At 30.0% G+C, this 16813-nt stretch overlaps 1 protein-coding gene across 1 annotated transcript; it reads right to left on the bottom strand.

The window, feature by feature from the left end:
* Positions 1–2320: 2320 nt before the first annotated feature.
* Positions 2321–8282, bottom strand: LOC113386512 (puromycin-sensitive aminopeptidase-like). Its single transcript, XM_026624292.1, has 8 exons — positions 8166–8282; positions 7576–7654; positions 7349–7514; positions 6835–6991; positions 5342–5526; positions 4183–4302; positions 2621–2783; positions 2321–2530 (listed from the first exon to the last, which is right to left on the bottom strand). The coding sequence occupies exons 1-8, from the start codon at positions 8280–8282 to the stop codon at positions 2321–2323; spliced, it is 1197 nt and encodes a 398-aa protein (XP_026480077.1).
* Between the last annotated feature and the right edge of the window lie 8531 nt (positions 8283–16813).

Here is a 16813-nt window from a genome sequence, read left to right as displayed (position 1 = left end):
TGTTTTATATTAATGGTTCTTGTGGTTCCACAATGCGTTTCTGATACTGTCAACAAAGGGTAACCCGGTTGGTTTACCCAAGCATTCATCATGCAACCTGAAAAAAAGAGAGCGTAAAAGGTTCACAGGGGGTTGAAGTAAAACTTATTTGCTACTGTACATGATGGCATTTAAGTAAAAATAAATACGTCATATAACAATTTTAAATAATGTCTATCAGAAATATGGTAGGTAACACTCGTGATGCACACATTTATTAGTGTCGGCCATTATACACATTTATATAATGATAAATTATAAATTATATATTTATAATAGCATTAAAAATATGTATAATATTTAAAAACAATAATGTAATTGAAGTCATACTTCAAATATGACATGATCGGTTTGTCATTGTAATTAGCATTTAGGACTTGAACCTTTATTTAACAAATGAAGTAATTGCTGATTAATAAATTCTATAATATTCTAATTTCACACAGTGGATTATGTTGAACAGCGCCTAAACAAATATTGTTTTCACAACTTCAATCATCATGTAATAATTGTGTTTGAAGAACTTCATATAATTAAAATTAACATACATTCATTGACTGCTTGTATTCTTAACTTCCCGTAGGGTAGTTATAGTAATGGGCCGAAAATCGAAAATGAAAATTTTTGCATTTCTCGACGTTTGAAGGTTTTTGAACATTTTGGCATACCTCAGAAAAAATGGATGTGTGTATGTGTGTGTGTGTGTGTTTTGTATGTCCGCATTATTTCGTCCACGTTTTTGGGCGCACGGATCAGTCGATATGAATAAATTAAAAAACATTCGATTCCTATTGATAGGGAGATATGCTGATTAGTTTTTCGCAAAGGCAGATCCAGCCGTTACGGTGATACGGAGCCAAGAGTGCAGAAAATACAAATCGAATTTTTGAGAGAACGGAGTATTGGATCTGAATGATCTAAAAAGTATTCAATTTATAATGATTGGAAGAAGAGGTGATTAGTTTTTGGCAAAGACAGGCCCCGCCATTTCGAAGATACAGAGCTAAAGGTGCAAAAATGGCAGTTTTTGAGTGAACTAAGCGTCCGATTTGAATGATCTAAAAAACTTTCTGCTTGTATTGACAAAACAATTGCTTTTGAGGATAAACAATTATTACATTTTTTTTACTTTCTATATTTTGCTCGACAGTAGAGTCTCTTCAATAATTTTTCATCTTTTGCTTGTCAGTACAGTCTTTTTAATAGTTTTCTGTCTTTTGCTCGTCAGCAAAGTCTTTTTTTTTAATTTTGTAACATTTGCTCATCATCAGAAGATGTTTTTTTAAATTATCCATTTTATGCTCGTCAGTACAATCCTTTCATCAACTCTACATTTTGCTTGTCAGTAGAGTCCTTTTTTTAAATATTCTAGCCATTTCTTCTTAGTAGAGTTTTTTATATATAATTTTCTACTCTTTTACTCGTCAGTAGACTCCCTGTTATATTTTTTGTCATTTGCTCGTCAGTAGAGCTCTTTGATTAAATATATCAGTATCAGTATCAGTATCAGTAGAGTCCTTTTTTAAATTTTGTAGCATGTGCTCGTTAGTAGAGTCCTTATTTATTTTTGTACTTTTTGCACTTTTTGCTCGTCAGTAGAGTCCTTTTTTGAATATTTTAGTTCTCTTTTTAATTTTCTCGCTTTTGCTCATCAGTAGAGTCCTTTTTTAATCGAAAATTATTTTTTGATAGTTTAAAAAAACCGCAAAGGAATAAAAATATTCAATAAAAATGTTTTAATAATTAATTAAAGAACTCTATTAACTAGTAAATGCTAGAACATTCAGAAAAGAACGATTAAAAATTCAAAAAATGACCCAGGCTAAGCACAGTCTAAGCGCCACTCTGGTACGAATGTTTACCCAAGTGCGTTTAGACTGTTTATGTAATGGAGCAATTTTCCAATTTTGCGAAAACTATTAAAAAATGTGAAAATGCCGCCAAGCTAAGCACAGTACAAGTGAAAATGTCGCACAGAATTATTTGCAAATGCGTTTAGACTATGACTATACGGGAGCAATTTTTCAATTTAGTGTAAATTAGGCAACTATTTTTCTTTTGAAATTGAATTCGAAATGAAATGACAATTGTTAATGTTCTGGAGATAAATTGATTTATGATTTATGATTTACATTTGATTTGCTCAGATATAACAAGATAGCAAAAATAATGAAAGTTACCGTATTTGTATTAATATATTTAAAAACGTTCAAATTTTCGAGTATTTCATTACGGTACGGGAGTTTTAGCAATTTGCCTTGAGGCACGATGCCATACACCACTAGTTACCTATTGGTTTTCCACTGGCTTCTTCCAAAGCCTTCCACAAATCTGCTGTTCCAGCACTTCGAAATTTATATTTTTGTATATAATTTTTAATGCCCTTAGAATAATCTTCCTCCAAATAATTTCTAAGCATCCGAATTATGGTTGCACCTTTGGAGTAGCTGGAGGCGTTGAACATTGCTTGGGCATCAGAAGTTGAACCAACCTGGGATAAAGGTTATTTAAAAAATTCTGGTAATAGACTTTTTTATGTCTAATTAAATTTAAACATTTAATCGAAACGTAAATTTCTTACTTTTCGAACGATTGGTGCAGCTCCAGGCATCTCATCTGCAGCCATGGCTGCGTAAAAGTGCAGCAAAAATCCGTTCCAAGGGTCAATTTCAGGAAGTATTCGATATTTTCCAAGAACGGAGTAGAATGAAGCAAAGCCTTCGTTTAGCCACAAATCACTCCACCTGTAAAAAAATTTACAATTTGTATGATTTTGTCATACTAAAATATTACAGGCTTATGATAAGCGGTTGTATTATAACAAAAAATCATCAAAGTTTAGACATTTTTAAAAACCTATTTTAGTATTCGGAATCTATTAAAAAAGACCTTTCAAATGATACCCCACACGACATTTTTGAGGAAAAACGTTTTGACCCCTCATTTGACCCATCAGAATGTTTGTAAATTTATAAAATGTCTTGCAACTTTTGAACGGTAAATGTGATTTTGATAAAATATTCGGCAAATTTGTACAAAATTTAATAGCCTATAAGATTGTCTAACATCATAATGCCCTACAGCTACTCTATATACTTTAAAATCCCAAATAAAATGAAAAATCCAAAGTCGATTTCATATTTGAATTGAGTTCGTCGAGACCTTTCAAATGATACCCCACACGACATATTTGAGGTAGAACGTTTTGATCCCTCATTTGATCCATCAGACTGTTTGTAAATTTATAAAATGTCTTGTAGCTTTTGAACGGTAAATCTGATTTTGATAAAATATTCGGCAAATTTGTACAAAATAAAATAATGTATAATACTGTCTAACATCATAATGCCCTACAGCTACTCTATATACTTCAAAATCCTAATTTTAATGAAAATTCGAAAGTCAATTTTATATTTGAATTCAGTTCGTCGAGACCTTTCAAATGATACCCAACACGACATATCTAAGTTAAAACGTTTTGACCCCTAATTTGATCCATCAAATTGTTTGTAAATTTATTAAATGTCTTGTAACTTTTGAACGGTTAGTCTGATTTTGATAAAATATTTGGCAAATTTGTACAAAATTAAATAATGTATAATACTGTCTAACATCATGATGCCCTACAGCAACTCTATATACTTTAAAATTCTAATAAATATTAAAAATCCAAAGTCAATTTTATATATTACAAATAGCAAATTGGATACCTACAAAAAATTTGAAGTAAAACTTTTTTAGATTCCTCTGCTACTACTTTGTGAAAATTGTATATGTTGTAGACAAGAATCATATAAAAACGTTAACGTCAAATATTAGGAAAAAAAGCAATACATTTTAACATTATAATATTTTTTGCATTATGTGTATAACGTTTTCATTACAATTTGATAATTTTTTTGCGAAAATCGTATTCTACTCATCGAGACCTTTCAAACGATACCCCACATGGCATAAAAATAGCCACCAAAAATTTTTGAAGTAAAACTTCTTTAAGCTCGTTTTCTATAAACTCACTAAATATTAAATGCCTGTATCGCAATTCTTATTGATTGAGTTGGTTATTTACACGTATCGGGGGAAGTTTATGCAACTTGCCTTGAGGCCAAATGCCACTTACAACTAGTTCTCTGTTTTATTTACCAATTCATGGTGACAAGATCTCCGAACCACAAATGTGCCAATTCGTGAATAACGGTTCCTGATATTGACGATTTCCAAACTGTTGGAGTTTCATTTTTGTTGAATATCATAGACATATCTCTGTAATGAAATATATATAAAGTGAATGCTATAGCATTCACTTTTAGTGGGATGTAGAATGGCGTGAATGCTATAGCATCCAAATTTTGAGGACAATTACTTGGAATTTACATTACGTTTTTGTAATTATCAAACTTGTTAAGGAGGTGCCTAATTGATTATTTAAGTATTTTCGTATTAGTTACTAATTTGCTGCATACAATACAATTTGGCCAAGAAATTGCGAAAAATACAAAGGCAATACTTGACGTGGATGCTATAGCATTCATCTAGTATACAATTATTAAAATGTGACATTCTGACTAATTACACTTTTATTGGGCACGAACGTGCAAGGTTACTTCTCAGTTGAAAATGCATCATTTTCCATAGTCACTAATTTGACGTGGATGCTATAGCATTCATCTAGTATATATCGATTAAAATATCATAATAGTATTTCTGTATTATCTTGGCTATTCTAGTAGTTACTAATTACCTTGGATCATTCAAATTGTGGGAAATAGAAGCACAAAACTTGTCGTGGATGCTATAGCATTCATCTAATATATAACAATTAAAATACGATGATAGTATTTTCGTATTATCTTATCTTTTCCGTAATACTTGACGTGGATGCTGTGGCATTGATCTAAGTTTATAACGATTAAAATATGATAATAGTATTTTCGTATTATCTTATCTTTGCCCGAAGTCACTAATGCGCAAGCGGAAAATAGAAGCTTAATCCTTGACGTGGATGCTATAGCATTCATCTAGTATATATCGATTAAAATATGATAATAGAATTTTTGTATTATCTTATCTTTTCCCTTAGTCACTAACTATCTTGGGTATACAAATTACGGGAAATAGAAGCACAAAACTTGACGTGGATGCTATAGCATTCATCTATTATATAACGATTGAAATTTTATAATCTGACCTTTATTAAATCAAATTTTGGATATCACAAACATTTTAAAAATAAAATTACTGGAAATTTTGGTACCTTGCTGAAACTTTTACCAATTTTTTTTTATAAATTATAATTTTTTACCCAAATGAAATGTGTCCCCAATTCTCCATGGCACCACTCGCAAAATTTTTGGTAACCACCAAATCCAATTTTGGCAACGAATAAGGTTCGTCAAAAAGTTTCGAAAAAATATCTAAACCTTTTACTGCCACTTCAAGGCCGAATTGACCATATTTTTTCATCCCTGGGGGCGTATAGACCCTTACCTGCAAAAAAAATTGAGGAAATTTAAATGTTTTCAAATAGATTATTATGAATACTGTAATTTTTGTTATTCGTATTTTATAGACAAAATGTAAGAGCTTATGAATTGCACGACCATGTTTAAGTATGTTTACATAAATAAACAAAACTTGATAAAGCGAAGTTAGAATGTAAGGACCTTATCTCATATTTCTCAGAATTATATAAACTAAATTGCAAAGTTAAAATTATTTATTTCAAGTATATAAGTGAGCTTTAGAATTTTAGCTAGATTTAAAATTAAATTCCAAAAACCATTTTTGTATATATTTTTTTAATTATAATTACCTTAGTACCACTTCTGTTTGACTTTCAATATACTCAAACTCTCCGACCGAAAATGCCAGTAAATAAGTTGACATTTTAGGGGTTGTGTTGAAACAAACAGTTTTGCAACCACATTTTACCTAAAACATATAATTTTTAAGTACTAAAACTAGTTGTAAGTGGCATTTTGCCTTGAGGAAAGTTGCATGGACGTTCTGATCAAAAAGAATCAAGATTCAGATATTCAATATACGCTTTTAACGAGTTTCTAGTAAACGAGCTTAAAGAAGTTTTACTTCAAAAATTTTTTATGGTTACTTTTATGGCATGTTGGGTATCGTTTGAAAGGTCTCGACGAGTAGAATGCGATTTTTATGAAAAATGATTATGTTGTAATAAAAAAGTTATATACATATTGCAAAAAATATTAGAATGTTAATTTTATTGTTTTTTTTCTTAATAATTGAGGTATAAAACTGTTTTATGTTATTTGTGTCCACAAAATGTACACTTTTCACAATTTGTAGCATAGGAGTCTAAAGAAGTTTTACTTCAAAAATTTTTGTTGGCACTTTCATGGCATGTGGGGTATCGTTTGAAAGGTCTCAATGAGTAGAATGCGATTTTTACAAAAAAATGATTATATTGTAATAAAAACGTTATATACATAATGCAAAAATTTTAGAATATTAAAATTTATTGATTTTTTCTTAATAATCAAGGTTTAAAATTTGTTTATGCAATTTGTGTTCACAAATATACTCTTTTTACAAATTTGTAGTAGACGAGCTTAAAGAAGTTTTACTTCAAATTTTCTTGATGGTCACTTTTATGGCATGTGGGATATCATTTGAAAGGTCTCGACTAGTAGAAAACGATTTTTGATAAATTAGGTAATTATACTAAATCATTCTTTATAGTGTGCACGCGAAAATCTCTGTTTGGAAGTAATTTATCTTTTATCAAGTTAGGTGTAAGTGGCATTTGGCCTTAAGGCAAGTCACCTCTTCTTCTCGGACATCCATATTAGACAAGGCCATCAAATTTTCAGGAACTTTCATAACAATGTCAAAAGTTGCCTTCAAAGCCGGTTCATCAAAACAAGGAAAAGCTTCACGAGCCCTGTTGGGCTCAAAATGACTTATGACGTATGTTTTCGTCCTAAGGGAAAAAATATTTAATAAAATAAAAAAACTGAATTCATGGTGCAGTAAATTAAACTATGTTACATGGCGTTTTCTCATATAAATGGTACTAAAAACTTGCAAAAGTTTCTGTGGTTGTATAAAATTTAAGTTTACTTATATGTTAATGACACATCACAAAGATGCACTTATAATAAGATTTTTTTTTGACATTAGTGTATTTTTTGTGTTAGATTTTCTATCCAAAGCGCCTGCCTGTACAATAACCACATCGCATTCGAACAGTTTTTAGTGCTATTTTATATGAAAAACGCAGCGTAACTTTGGTCTATTTTACGACAGACTTGGCTCCGCAATATTTTTCATTTATTACCCTTTGCAAGTATCAAATGTTGATTTGCAAATTGCTGAAATTTCGTGAAATTCTCTGCCAAATTCTAGGATCAAACATGCATTTCCTTTGGGAATGCATTTTTTGAATTGTATAGTTGCTCTTTCGTCTTTTTCTTGGAAGGATATATTGTCCGAACACTCCTTTCCTTAAAAATAATAATTTAATTAATAAATTATTAGTAATAAATTATTTATTTGATAATTTACCATTGCAGTGGCTTATTGTTGCTTTTTTGATATTTATTCCTAGACAACTTAGGATCACACAGTTTGTTTGCTGTTTTATCTGTAAAATTAAAAAAAATAAAAAATAAAAATGGATAACAGTTTTTTTTTGCGTATGAAATTCAAGTCATTGCACTTCTTTATAACATTTTTGTTATAAATAATTATAAAAAATCCTTCACAGATACGTCTTTTGAATAAATTTCCTTCAAAATGTGACTGAAAAATCTATATTGTGTTTTAAAGTGATTTTGCGAACTGTTTTGTGTTATTGAAGTCGTTTGATTAAATTTTGGCAAGTATCTCCGATATAAGTTGAACTGCAATTCAAACAATTAATTTGGTAAAGCAGATTTTTTAAACTTTTTATTTATAGATGTTTTTGTAAAAGATCTTCATATATAAATAAACTTGTGATAAATAAATAGTGATTTGTAATTCTTTATGGTTATCAGATATCGAATTACCTATTAATGTGCATCATTGATTTATTATACCAAAAATAAAGTAGTTTTGAGCTTATTTTTGGTACAACATTTAAGAAGGATTATCAAATGTATAAATATTATTACCTTCAAGTTAATTGTAACTTTTCCTGTATAACCAGAAACACTTGGATCTAAATCCAATTCCAAAACATAATGTTCAGGTACAACATTTGTCGAAAGTCTTTCTGACTCTTCAGCCATTTTTGAGATGCAATTTTATTTTCAAGGAATCGAGATTAACATTTTCAAAAAATAAGTTTAAGTAAAATTAAAATCATTTGTTGTTGAAGAGATTTATTTTCTGTAGTTCACAAAAATTTTGAAAATTTCATTTTTGTGAATTGTATTTACGTCAAAGTGACAACTTTACGTCAAATTTTTAATGTCATAATAAATTCAGGACAGAAATTGAAAAAATAATTGTCAAACAAATAATTGTTTTTAGGTTGCTCGTCAGTAGAGTCCCTTCCTTATAAAAATAATTCCTACTCATTTTTTGTATAAATATTTAATTTTTTTTTTAATTTAGGTTGCTCGTCAGTAGAGTCCTTTTTCTGCATAAATATTTTCTAAGGAGTTCTAGTTTGCTCGTCAGTAGAGTCTCTTTTTTATAAAAATATTTCTAAAGAAATTTTAGTTTGCTCGTCAGTAGAGCCCTTTTTCTGCAAAAACATGTTCTTAGAAATTACATTATCGTTTGCTTGCCAGAAGAGTTTCATTGAAAATTCTCGACGAAAATTTATATCCGTACTCATGCACACACACATCTATCCATTTTTTCTAATGTTTGCCAAAATGTTCAAAAACGTAAATATATGCATAGTTATTTACTATATATTAAACTTATTATAATGAAAAACTTGCTAATATTGAACGTTTATAAACATATGTAAAATATTTTTTGTAAAACCAATTCACTTCTTTACAGCCTCATACATTAAAAAAAATTATAATATTTGCTTTGAGGCTCAATTTTCATTTCTTCTTAAAATATTTCGCAAGTCCTTCGTAGTGTTTCTTAACAGCCTTTGACCTTGCTCGAATTGCTTCAACTGCTGCAGCAATTGCAGCTGCTGCTTCAGGCATCGGATTTTCCTTAAAATGTTCCTCGATTTCATTTGCTTTTGAACCACATGCGTATTTACTAATTAATGTTGATACTATTATTCCTGCAAAAAAGAAAAAGAACAATAATAAACTATTGGTATGGCATCGTGTCTTAAGGCAAATTGCTGGAACTTTTCGCACCGTAATGAAATATTCGAGAAATTTTAAACATTTTCAAATATATTATTACAAATACTGTAACATTCACTATTTTTGCTATCTCGTTGTATCTGAGCAAATCATATGTAAATTATAAATCAATTTATCTCCAGAACATTAACAATCGTCATTTCATTTCGAATTCAATTTCAAAAAAAATAGCTGCCTAATTTACACAAAATTGAAAAAGTGCTCCCGTATAGTTACAGTCTAAACGCATTTACAAATAAATCTGTGTGATATTTTCACTTGTACTGTGCTTAGCTTGGCGGCATTTTCACATTTTTCAATAGTTTTCACATAAATTGAAAAAGTGCTCCAGTCTAAACGCACTTGAGTAAACATTTGCACCAGAGTAGCGCTTAGACTGTGCTTAGCCTGGGTAATTTTTTGAATTTTTAATCTAAAATTACAAAAATATTTTATGGAAAATACAAAAGGATGTTATAATTTTTTATCCTCAAAAGGAATTGTTTTGTCAATACAAGCAGAACGTTTTTTAGATCATTCAAATCGGACGCTTAGATCACTCAAAAACTGCCATTTTTTTCCACATTTAGCTCTGTATCTTCGAAATGGCGGAACCTGTCTTTGCGAAAAACTAATCACCTCTTCTTCTAATCATTACAAATTGAATGTTTTTTAGATCATTCATATCCGATACTCCGTTTTCTCAAAAACTTGATTTGTATTTTCTGCACTCTTTGCTTTGTATCTCCGTAACGGCTGGACCTGCCATTGCCAAAAACTAATCAGCACATCTCCCTATCAATAGGAATCGAATGTTTTTTAAACCATTCAAATCGGTTGATCCGTGCGCCCGAAAACGTGAACGAAAAAATGCGGACATACAAAACACACACACGCACATCAATTTTTTCTGAGGTATGCCAAAATGTTCAGAAACCTTCGAAACGTCGAGAAGTGAAAAATTTTTCATTCACATAATTACCCTACGAGTGTCGCCGCTCTATGGAGTGCAAAAACAAATAAAATTGCAATAACTTCTTTATCTTTTATAAGTTACTTACCTAATCGGTTCTGGCCCTTATAGGTTTCAGCAATTTTTTGCTGGTTGTCCTTTAAAAATTTCCAGGACTGACTACGTCCACTTGGTGTTTTTGTGATGTTATTAAGAATAATTGGAACTACAAAAGCCTCAACTTTACCACTGATGACGTAATCCAGGACTTTTTGAATCACTTCTTCATTTTGGGCATATCCAAGGGATACTTGGATTCTAGAAATAGATATATATGGATTAATAATTGGCAAAATTTGGTTTGGTTTGGTTTGTATACTACCTTAGCTGTGTCAAAAACGATTTTGCCTGATCTTGCAATTTGAGAACTTTTTGAAATGTGCCAACATCAGCTTCTTTCATGACTGTCATCAGGGATATAAGAAATATATCAGGGGCCAGTTGGCGCTTTCCACTTATGTGGTCACAGAATCTGAAAAGAATAATTATTCATATATATATATATATATATATATATATATATATATATATATATCTTATATATAAAAATGGAGCTGTGATCAAATGATTCGGTAAAACTCGAAAATGATTAAACCGATTTGGCCAGTCTTAGTCTTGAAAAATTCGTGCCAATCCAGAGTTGGTCGGAAAAGTGAGATATTATTTCAAAATCGCATAGAAACTTTACATTTCTAATTTGAAAATTTTTGTAGAAGCGTAATTTAAATAAAACAATGGAAGGCGGCTAATACGTCAAATGTCAAACGTTTTTGACCGATGATGTTCAATTACTTTTAATAGGATGTTTTATGTGAATATTATCTAATTATGATTAAATTGTAGTAAGTAGTTTTGTTTGTAGCTTTATTCATATACAAAAACGTTAGTAAACGGGCCGCAAAGTGTTGATAGAAACTCAAAGTATTAACTTTTTTGAAATGTTAATATGAAAATGCACTTTTTGGCATATTTTTCTCAAACACGGCGCTCTGAAGGATCTCATTTGTATAATTATATACTCATTGGTATTTATAAAACATTTGCTAGATTATATTATTTTTTATTTATGTTATTTAAATTCAGAACCTAAATTTGGTATCGATCAAAGGGACATTTTGTCGAATAACATTTTCCCAGTTATAATTTCCCAGAATTTATCGAAGAATAGAAAGTAATATATGAAGGTCCGGGGTCAAAAAGGTCCACCACCGATGTGTCAAAAATCAGTAAGGTTAAGCATTGTCTAACAACAATATTTGAAGGTAGAGGGAAAAAGATGTATAACCAGCTATAACCTAGATTTGAAAACGGTAATCTTTGAAATGAGGGAGATAAATGGTAATCTTTGAAAATCCATAATAAAAGTAATTTCTTCCATTGGTTTTTTGGCATTGGTTAAAAATGTAATTATTTTTTAAAATACGTTTAAAATTATAATAAACCACCTGCCCGTTTCAAGAGACCCCGCCTATAGGGTAAAAAGGTCTAGTTAAAACATTTTTGAAAAACATAAAAAAGCACATTTCTACAATGATGAAGTGGCTGGCAGTTTTCCTGAACGTAGTCAGATAATTGTTCGTTTGAAATGTGTTATTTGTTGTGATATAATTGGTTTGGTTCTTAAAATATATTTAATATTTGCTCAAAGTCAAATTGGACCTTTGTGCCTCGCCCTACTCTACATATATACTTTTATTAAATTTACTTTAATTCATAGAATGTTACTCGAAACTTTTCAAAAAGCAAGTCAAAGAAGAAATACTTAATTCATTTTCTAAATCCCCTCGCAGAAATTTGAAAATTTTGTATAAGCTCAGTAGTATGATTTACAATTATACACAAAATGCAGAATCAAAAAGAATCTGAAAAACTTGAAACGTAATCAATAAGTCGAAAGACCAAAAAAGACTTGGATTAGATCATACTATGTTTTCTATAGAAAGTGTTTAAATCTTCCAGTTTGATTGTAATGACAAAATATAGACAAACTAATGGGGGCTTTATTGTTTTTATAATACCTCATTGTATATGACATTCAAACAACACATCCTTCTACACTTAAAGTGTTAATATTTTTGATTCTCTAGAAATTGTTTAGAATATACCTTACTTAGCAAAACAACGTTTGCCGGGTCAGCTAGTATATATACTACCCTTACCTCCGTTTTCCTTCCTGAATAGTTTCCTCGTCCTCAAATTCGACCAAAAGTTGCAAAATCGCATTTTTCAGACAAGCACTCGCCTGGTCGCAAGTCGGCGAATCGAAACAAACTTTTTTCCTGATTTTGCAACATAAATTCAGCACGAAATCCCTAAATTCGCACTTTAGATCCGTATATGAAATTATGCTGCCTACTTTGCCCAAAATAGTTGAAATCGACTTCCAAACATTGTTGTTGTCTTCGTTTTGGAAGACGCATAAAAATTTCAAAAACTAGAAAAAAATAGGTGGAAGTGGTATTTAGTAGGGTTTATACAAAAACCGACATTTCAGAAAACCGGATTTCGAATTTTAATTTTACTAAAAAAACGGTTTTCGAATTTTATATAAAAAATCAATTTTTGCTCGAATATTCTGTAATTTATCCGCAAATTTAGTGTGATTCGGAGCAGTATTTATCTGAATTTATCTATTGTTCAATTTTATACATAGTAAACAAATTTATTTTAATTTTAATTAGTAGAACTAAAAAATAATAGTTTATCTTGATTAAATAACTTTGAAAATAACTATTCGTTTTTCATGCATCATTTTCACATGTAAGAATGAAAATATTGTTATGACAGTGAAAGTAAAGTTTTAGAATAAATAAAAATAATACATTTTTAAATAAAAAAAATGCGTTAAATTAAAAAAAATGTATATGTTGATACATACTTGTTAATATCAAGTTTAGTTTTAAAAACAATTAAGCTAAACTCGGCGGTTATTGTCTATTCCGAGTAATTTTAATTAATTAATTTTAAACATTCTAATAGTTTTTTTGTTTAATAAAATATGTTTTCAAAAAAACTGAGAACGTCTATCGAATTGCTACTTAGTCCTTTGATTGCTCACAAAATTTCCTAAAATAGAAAATACTCTCATACTTGCGACCAAATTATGCTTGTTTTTAAAGCCTGATATAATAATTCTAAGTTATTTGTTTTTTAATTTGTGGCTTCTAGGGTTTAAAACTCTTTTTTTAAAGTTTGAGTAGAGGAAGTTACTTCTTCAAGAATAAGTCACACTGATTTAATTTAATATATACACTGGTAAAAAAATTGTAATTAATATATACAAAATCTTACTGGGAACCATTGCAGACTGATAAGATATCAAATGCTATTGAACCGATATGATATCAAGTATCAAAACGCTTTCATCTATCTTTTATATTTGGCTATATTTGTCATTTTCCATTTATACAGTGAAAATCGATTTTTTTTTCACTAAAAAACCGATTCTCGAATTCCATATATTTTCGCCCGAAAACCGGTTTTTAAAACCGACAAACCCTAGTATTTAGCCTTTAACTTGATGATTTACTAAATTTACCTCTTCCATGGTTCTTCTGCCAGTTTCGGCCATGGCATGCAAATCGCCCAACAAACCAATTCTGTCCAAAACTGGCATAGATAGATCTTCGATGGGTTGATTAAATTTTCTCAGCATTTCTGGAGGATATAAGACCCTATAATACTCCATCGATCCTGCATTTAATTTCACCCAATCACATGGTGTCATATCATCAATAGTCACAGACGTTGTGGGACAATTCATCAATGTGGAGGTAGTTGACTAGAAAAAAAATTATACTAGGGTCTTAAAAGTTTACTATCAAAATATCATCAAAAACAAGTAAAGTATGATATTTTTCAACGATACTATTTTAAAGTAGAGGGCAAGACATGTGTGATCTAGAATGCAAACTAGTTGAGTGTATGGCATCGTGCCTTAACGCAAATTGCCGAAACTTCTCGTAACGTAACGAAATGTTCGAAGAATACTGAATTTTTTCAAATTGATTATTATTAATATTGTAAAATTGTCTAATATTTAAAAGGATTATATAAACTGAATTGCAAAGTTGAAATTAATTATTTTGTTAAGACAAGTTCTTTGAATCATTAAAATCGGACGCTAAATTCTCTCAAAAACTGCAATTTTTTACATATTTTGCTCCGTATCTTTGAAACGGCTAGGCCTGCCTTTGCCAAAAACTAATAAACACTTCTCTTAATCATTACTAATTGAATGTTTTTTAGATCATTCAAATCGGATACTCCGTTCTCTCAAAAAACGATTTCTAATTCCTGCACTCTTGCTCCGTACTCCGAAACGGCTGGACCTGCCTTTGCCAAAAACTAATCAGCTCTTCTCCCTATCAATAGGAATCGAATATTTTTTGAAACATTCAAATTGGTTGATCCGTGCGCCCGAAAACGTGACTGGAAATTTGTATCCATACATACACACACACACACGCACACACATCCATTTTTTTTGAGGTATGCCAAAATGTTCAGAAACCTTCAAAACGTCGAGAAATGTAAAATTTTCAATTTTGATTTTCGGTCCATTACAATAACTTACCCTACGGGTAGTTAAAAATGTGGTATCTGAGAAATAAATAAAGTTTAGAATTTTCTACCTATTACTATTTTAAAGTTTTTTTTTTTTTATTTTTTTTTTTATTCTGCAATCTATAAAATATTATAAAGTACAGGACAAAATATGTGTGACCAGATATGGCCCTAAATTTTGGCAATTTTTTACCAAAAGTATTTTATTTTTTATTTTGTTTCGTTCCGAGCACATTATTTAGTGTATGATATCTGAATATATTAAATATGGTATTTTTTACCGAAACTATTTTAAAGTACATATGTTACTACAAGAATGAAATTGGACGACATCGCTGTCAGGAGATTAACAGCTACATTGTGATTTTTATAACAATGCTATTTTAAGTAGAGGGCAAACTTGTGTAATTTGAAATAAGTAAAGTTTGGAATTTTAACCTACTACTATTTTAAAGTAAGGACTAAAGATGTGTAATCTCTGCAAAATGTAAAAATTAGATTATTTTAATGATATTATTTTAAAGTAGAGGGCAAAAAATATGTAATTTTTTAACAGTAGTATTTAAAGTAGAGGACTAAAGATAAGTAAAAATTAAAAAAAAGTATAAAATATTACCCAGTACTATTTTAAAGTAGAGGGCAAAACATTGCTATCACGATAAGCCAATTGGCAAGTTTTAAAATATACTTTTTGAAGTCGACAGCAAAAGATGTGTTCTCAATGTTGGAAATTTTTACATGTACTCTTTTAAAGTAGAGGGCAAAAATGTGTTATCTGAGAAATAAGTAAAGTTTGCAATTTTTTATCTGCTACTATTTTAAGTAAGGACTAAAGAGGTGTATTTTTTTAAAAAAAAGTAAATATTAGATTTTTTTAATGATGCTATTTTAAAGTAGAGGGTAAACACGTGCGACTTCGCTATTACCATAAGTCAATTGTAAATTTATTGTTTATTTGTTATTGAAATCGAGAGCAAAAGATGTGTTCTTAATGTTAGGAAAATTCATGTACTATTTTAAAGTAGAGGGCAAGAATGTTTGACTTTGCTATCATGAAATAAACGTCCCATTGTCCATATTTTAACGTGGAGGGTAAAAAATTTGCTATCTGAGAAATCATTTTGACATTTTTACCTACTGCTATTTTCAAGTAGAGGCAAAAAATTTGTGGCTTTGCTATCACAAAATAAACGGCAACATTGTCAATTTTTTAGCGTGGAAGACAATAAATTTGTTATCTGAGAAATAAGTTTGACATTTTTTACCAACTACTATTTTAAAGTTGAGCGCAAAAATGTGTAATCTCAAAAACGAGGAATTTTGAAAATTTTTTCCGGTACTATTTTAAATAGAGATCAAAATATGTGTTATTATGCTAAGACAAGATAAACAGTCATATTTTCAATTTTTACCAGTACTATTTAAAGCAAAGGCAAACGTGTGTCATCTCAAAAATAAGTAAAATTTCAAACTTTTTACCGGAACTATTTTAAAGTACAGGACAAAAATGTGTAATCTCAAAAACAAGTAAAGCCTAGAATTTTCTACTGGTTCTATTTAAAGTAGAAGGCAAAGATATGATATTTTGCTATTATTTCGCTAGTAACCGCATTGGTAATTTTTTTCTAACAGTACTACTTTAAAGTAGAGAGAAAAATATGTAACTTAAAAAATAAATCATTTATTTCTTACTCCACATAGGCATTTGGAAGTGAGCACCGATATGGGTATCGTCCATTGGGTTGCTGGAACTTCTTGCTCTATATCCTTGCTAAACACTTCTTGTTTTATTTGATGATTCGTTTGTTTTTCGCATTGAGTTTCGGAAACTATCAATAGAGGGAACCTGGTTTTTCGACCCAGTCACTCATTATTTGACCTGAAAAAAATGGAATTTTAAAGTTTAACGTGTTATTTT

The sequence above is a fragment of the Ctenocephalides felis genome, unplaced genomic scaffold (assembly GCF_003426905.1).
Source record: "Ctenocephalides felis isolate EL2017-DRISC unplaced genomic scaffold, ASM342690v1 CF-g0.4_SCAFFOLD_03571, whole genome shotgun sequence".
NCBI classification, from domain to species: domain Eukaryota; kingdom Metazoa; phylum Arthropoda; class Insecta; order Siphonaptera; family Pulicidae; genus Ctenocephalides; species Ctenocephalides felis.
This window is presented reverse-complemented; position numbering and strand designations above follow the sequence as displayed.